The sequence below is a fragment of the Ailuropoda melanoleuca genome, chromosome 14 (genome assembly GCF_002007445.2).
Source record: "Ailuropoda melanoleuca isolate Jingjing chromosome 14, ASM200744v2, whole genome shotgun sequence".
NCBI classification, from domain to species: Eukaryota; Metazoa; Chordata; class Mammalia; order Carnivora; family Ursidae; genus Ailuropoda; species Ailuropoda melanoleuca.
The window spans coordinates 47,240,106-47,246,105 of record NC_048231.1 but is presented as its reverse complement, the minus strand read 5'-3'; the positions used below and the strand labels follow the sequence as shown (position 1 = coordinate 47,246,105).

At 48.2% G+C, this 6,000-nt stretch overlaps 1 protein-coding gene across 13 annotated transcripts in view; it reads left to right on the top strand.

The window, feature by feature from the left end:
* The first annotated feature begins 19 nt into the window (after positions 1-19).
* Positions 20-6,000, top strand: part of PRELID3A (PRELI domain containing 3A) — a 67,950-nt gene continuing 61,969 nt past the window's right edge. For all 13 annotated transcript variants that reach the window (XR_004620052.1, XR_004620050.1, XR_004620049.1 and 10 more), the window contains exon 1: positions 20-128. Coding sequence is in view for 8 of the 13 variants with exons in the window: in XM_034641948.1 (XP_034497839.1) it covers positions 97-128 (32 nt within the window). In the remaining 5 variants the exon portion in view is untranslated. The remainder of the gene's footprint in view (positions 129-6,000) is intronic.

The following is a 6,000-nucleotide window of genomic DNA, read 5'->3' as shown; positions in this document are numbered from 1 at the left end:
GCCCCCAGGCGCCGGGAGGGAGGAGCCAGGCGCACAGCACCGGGCGCGCTGAGCCCGAGCCCGGAGCCCGCGCCCTGCGGCCGGCGGCCGGAGGCGATGAAGATCTGGAGCTCGGAGCACGTGTTCGGGTGAGGTCGGGCTGCGGACCACGGTGGGGTCCGGACCGGCGCCTGCTCCTGCCCCCGAGCCGCGGGGGGCGGCCGAGGACAGGCTGGACCCCAGCCCCGCGCTGGCCGCTCCCAGACCGCGGCCCTAGCATCCTAAAAAAGAGGGGGCAGGCTCTGTCCCTTCTAGGGCGTCGTTAGGTAGAGAGCCGGCGGAGGGGTGCAGTCTGTTTGATGGAGGGGGCGCCTGACTGACGGAGGCCGGTGGTGGAATTGTCGAAGCTGGAGGGCGGGGGTCGGCCTTTCCCTGGGGGGCTGGCGGAGGCCCGGGCCTCGGGATGGATCTCAGCCAGCCGAATGGGGCCAGACGGCGCGGGCCAGCGAGTGCCCTCGGCGGCGGGCGCTGTGGTGCGCATGGAGGCCCGGGTGGACGCGGCGGGGAGGGGACGTGGCAAAGTGACAGTGCTTACTCCTCAGCCCACCCGGGAGCAGGCCCGGTCTCGCCTGCACAGTGCGCTCTTTGGGGCAGGGCGCGAGGTATCCTAGGGAGACAGAGGCCTGGAGAGCAGGCCCGGTCCTTTGGTGAGATTGTGCAGTGCGGATGAACACAGACCCTAAGCTGTGAGCTCGGGAGGAAGCCAAATGTGGAGAAGGCTTGTGGGGGGTCTTTCACCCTGAATGCACTTGTGGGCATGGAAGGCCTCCAAGGCAGCATGGAAAACTGAGAGCTGTTTAAGAGTAAAGCTACCATCCTGGTGACCTAAATGATATCTTCTCCTAAGTCGCTCGATGTGTGACACTATGAAATTATACTTTTTAAATATTTTTTAAAGAAACAAAGATTTTAAAGGTTCCTTGACTGTACTTAGAGAAGCATTTCGTTTTTGAAAAAAAAAATGCTGCGTGAAATGGAATTGTCATCCTTTGGTTTTTTTATGTAAAATTATTATAATAAAAATTTATCAAGTGGTTTAAAACTTCTGAAATTATTTTTAATGAAATCTTTAGACTTTACGGGATACAGTTTTAGTGTTGATTTTTGTACAGTCTGCAGCCTTTCTCAGCTGGGGATCCTTGAGAGATCCAGTGAAAACCCCAGTGAGAATGACTCCAGGGATTCTTTTCTCCATTTGGGACATAACTGGCACCATCAGAATGCAGAGGGGAGGAGTTAAGTCATTGCAAACTGTGTGCCCAGGGAGTGGGGCACACCGAGAAGGACTGTCCTAGGAGTTAATGAAATGTTGCTTGACAAGCAGAAGTGAAAGGTCAGCTGTGGGTAGTCACTATTGATAAAATTCACCCACTTAAAGTGTACGATTCAATGATTCTTGGTCAATTTACAGAGTTGTACCACCATCACCATAGTCCGGTTTTAAAACATTTCCATCATGCTACAAAGACCCCCCCATTCCCATTCACAGGCACCCACCAGTCTCATTCCCAACCCCAGGCAACCCCTAGTCTGCTGTTTCTCTAGATTTGCCTTTCCAGACATTTCACATAAATGTCATCATAGAATATGTGGTCATTTGTGTCTGGCTTCTTTTACTTGGCACATTTTTTTGAGGTTCATTGGTATGGTAGCCTGTATCAGTCCTTCATTCCTTACCTCATTCGTTTTGTGTCCCTGATACTCTGCCAGTGCCTGGCACACAGTAGATGCCCAGTGAGGGGCTGAAGAATCTCAAGGAAACCAGGTGCCCTTCCAGAATGAGAGCAGATGTCCACCAAAAGAATTCCAGGGAGCCCCCAAACTGCCGTGGACTAGGTACTGAGCCTCTGCCGTTGATTTTTGAACTTACGTTGGCGAACGTGGATTGCAAGTGGCCGAGGATGATATTGGGTAGGCCCCTGTGGCAGACGGGTAGCGAGTGACGTGATACTCTGATGGCAGGCCATCTGTAGGACAGTACGAAACTGGAAGCCTCACTTTCTAGCTAGGCTTCTTAAGGAGTTTCCCTTTGCCTAGCCCCTTAAAATCACTTATTTTTTTTTCCTTTGGGGATTATAAACCTTTCTTTTTCTTTCTATACATGTTTGCTTTTTATATATCTGTTGTGCTGGCAGGTGAATATTTGATTGGAAGTTCATAAATTTACTCTTGAAAGGCAAAAAATAATCAGGCACAAAAACTTTGGCATTTATCAAGTTTTCTTCCTATGTCCACATACTGAAGAAACCCCAGGGCCCAGGGACGCCTGGGTGGCGCAGTTGGCTAAGTGCCTGACTCTTGGTTTCAACTCCGGTCGTGATCTCAGGGTCATGAGATGGAGCCTGCATCTGGTTTTGTGTTCAGTGTGGAGTCTGCTTGAGTTTCCCTCTCATTTTCTCTCTTTCTTGGAAATAAATAAATAAATAAATCTTAAAAAAAAAACAAAAAAAGAAAAAAGAAAAGAAACCCTAGGGCCCAGAGTGGGACACAGCAGAGAGCATATGAACACAGCTATGGAAATGGAGAGCCCTTTGGGAAAGCCATCGGAATTAGCATGTGTGTTACCTAGACAAGGTTCAGTATAGTTTACATAGTAATGAAAAATACAAGACTGCAATATAAACATATAGAAAGGGACATTCAAAATTAACAGGTTTATAAATTTCATCCTCACAGCACTGACCAAGGTTTCAGGTAGGCCCAGAACAGAATCTTTCCTAACAGCCCACACAAGTACCTTGCTGGCCGCATCAAGGTCGTACGCTCCTTGGATTCCAGCAGCTACCAGGAAAGGTATCCAGAAGGCGATAACCATCTCAGGGAAGTCAGGAGCTTTGGAGGGGATGTGCCCTACAGCAGGTTTGCTTTCCAGCCGGGAGCAGGGAACAGCACCTCCCCACTGTTTCTTTTAAATAAGAGAAATTGAACGTTACAGACAGGAGTTGAAGTGCCCCCCAGTGCTGTCCCCTTTCTCCCCACAGGCAGACAAGAAGATGAACTTGGTGGGTATCATCCTTCAGAAGGCCTGTTTGACTACATTTATGTGTGTGTGTCCCATAGCTGCACAATATTCCATTGTGTGAATATGTCACAATTTATCCTTGCTCTTATGGAAGGGACATAACATTTCCCCCTTTATTCCGTATCATACTGCAGTGACCACTCCTGTATACGTTTCCAGTCCCTTTAATCAAGGGCCCACTTAGGCCAGCGATTCTCAAACTCTTCAGCCTCAGGACCTCTTGACACTCTCAGGAAATATTGGGTGCCCCAGACAGTTGTTATGTGGGTTGTATCTACCACTATTTACCATATTAGAAATTAAAATGGATAAATTTAAAAATATTTATCAATTCATTGAAATGAATAATGATAAATCCACTTCATGTAAGTAACATTTTTATTAAAGAACAAACCTGTATTTTCCAAAAGCACAAAAATTAGTAAGAAGAGTGGTGCTGTTTCATTTTTTTTTTGCTAATTTCTGGCTTGAAATTAGAAGATAGCTTGATCCTCCTGTCTGCTTCTGCGCTAGGGTTTTGCAGTCTGTTGTTTTGGTTCAAATGTATAAATAAAACCCAGCCTCACTCTATGAATAAAACCCATTTGGTATTTTAATGGTCTTTAATTTTTTTTAAAGATTTTATTTATTTATTTGACACAGAGAGAGACAGCCAGCGAGAGAGGGAACACAAGCAGGGGGAGTGGGAGAGGAAGAAGCAGGCTTCCAGTGGAGGAGCCTGATGTGGGGCTCGATCCCATAACGCCGGGATCACGCCCTGAGCCAAAGGCAGACGCTTAACCGCTGTGCCACCCAGGCGCCCCTTTAATGGTCTTTTAAAGTGACTGTGGCTACTTTAAGTAATTTGCTACTACAACAAGACAAGTGGTTTCTGAAGTTCGTTGCAATGTAAGATCTGAAACCATAATGACCAGCGTAATTGGCCTGCCTCATACACGAGTGGGTCTTTCACTGTGACATCTCGTACCAGTCACTTGGAACATATGGGTTCATCAGGTTTGCGGGATGGGGCAGTCATCAGGCTCCTGGCAGAGAATACAAGTTTCCTAAAATTCTAATTTGCGTTCCAGAGCTCAGATTTTCTCTTTGGCAGCAAATACAATCAGTTGTTCTTGAAGGGATAGGCTCGCTGTATTCATTTTTGAGAAAATGTCTGCCGCATACCTAAGTCTGAATAACCAAAGTCAGTCCCTCTCTTGTTCCACAGAGAAGTGCTGGGGGGCTGGGGAAGCAGCAGCTCGCGGGGCGCACCGCCCTCCAGCTGCCCAGCGCTCCCCCAGCCACCGTGGACCTCCTAGTGCAGCCGGTCTGCTTCCTGTGTGCCCTGCTCTCTTGCTCAGGACATTAATAGAGGGGTACTTAGGGGTCTCATGTAAAATTAATAATCTTACTATTTCATAATGGTTATTTTTAAGAGACACTGGCATTATTTTCCGGAGTGGACAGCAGTGAGTCCTGATGCCTGTGCGGTTTGGGGTCAGTGCCTTCATTCGTGGGGAGAGGCCAACAGCTTTGCCCTCTGTTGCTTTTGCAGCACTGCACTGGGGTAAAGGTCAATATGGTGAAAACGGCAAATCATGTCTCAGTAGGACTGAGGCAGTTTTGGCCTGGCAGACCTCTGGAAAGGGCCTGGCAGCCCCCAGGTGTGGATCACACTCGGAGAACCACTGGTCTGGGCCGAGAATTGCTTTGGGTGGGTGCGGGAGTGCGTTGCCTTGCTTGTGGCAGCCTTCATATTTTTTTTTTTTAAAGTTTGACATTATGGAAATTTTTAAAGTATGCAAAAATGGAGAGCTGAGAATAGTGAGTGCCCACTGCCATCTCCCACGTTGACAGTCACCCTCTCACAGCCCGGCTGACTTCACGTGTCCCTACCCACCCCCCCTCCCCCTGGGTTATTTTAGGCAAATCCCAGGCATCCTATAATTTCATCCCACTTCATCTTTCTGACACCCTGGCTGTGGATAGAGAGATGCCTTTCCATTCCCCAGTGTGCCAGGTGGACCGAATCCTACCACCTCCTTGGCTGCCGAGCCAGGCGCCTCAGAGATGATGCCTGGCGCTTCTGCAGCCGCACTGTGCTCTGAGGCAGCCACCCCCTGGGAACGGATTCACACTGCACCGTGGTCACTGTGAGCCACACACACAGCCAGGACTGCGCCTCCCAGGATGAACTTCAGCTGATTCCCGGCCTGCCTAACCTGCCTAACCCAGATACCTGCGCACAAGCCCTCTCACCAGGGTGCCAGCCCAGCATCTCTCAGGGCTTGGGCTGATTTACCACCCACAGCTCAGTCTCCCCCTTTTTTCCAACGCTTGATGTTGCCAGATTTTGCCAGTCGAATGAGTGTCAGGCTATTTTCTTTAGCCAGGAAGTAATACTGACTTGCTGTACTTAATCCTTGTTATTTAAAAAAATGTTTTTCCTGCATCTGTTGATGTCTATATTAACTCAGATTGGTCCTCCTGCTATAATCAGTAGAATTATTTATTATGTGAGGGTTTTAAGTGGCTTGTATTTAGTTTAAATCATTAGCTAGAAAGATGCAAGTTTTCTCTATAAAAGAAAAATTATTAGGTAAGGTATGCTTCATACGAATGTTTCAACTTTTTGTTAGTTTTAAGTAATTTTAGGAGGCAAAGCCAATTCTGCTTAAAGTAGTGATTTTTATGGGAACAACTCTTAGGACCTTAACCTGCAGTGCTCACAGAGCATTTCATGGAAAAGGCCCCCATGTAACTCGGTCCCTTGATGCTGTCACTATGCCAGATTCTCCCTCCTTCCCTAGATCTTGGATCAACCATGTGCGGGGCAGTTCTTCCTCAGGGAAGAAGGCTCGGCTCTCTGGGTCCTCCGGAGTAATCAGGTGTCATCACATCTGTGCGTCTCCATCACTTTATGTGAAAGCTGGAGGATACACCAGCTCAGTGACACGATT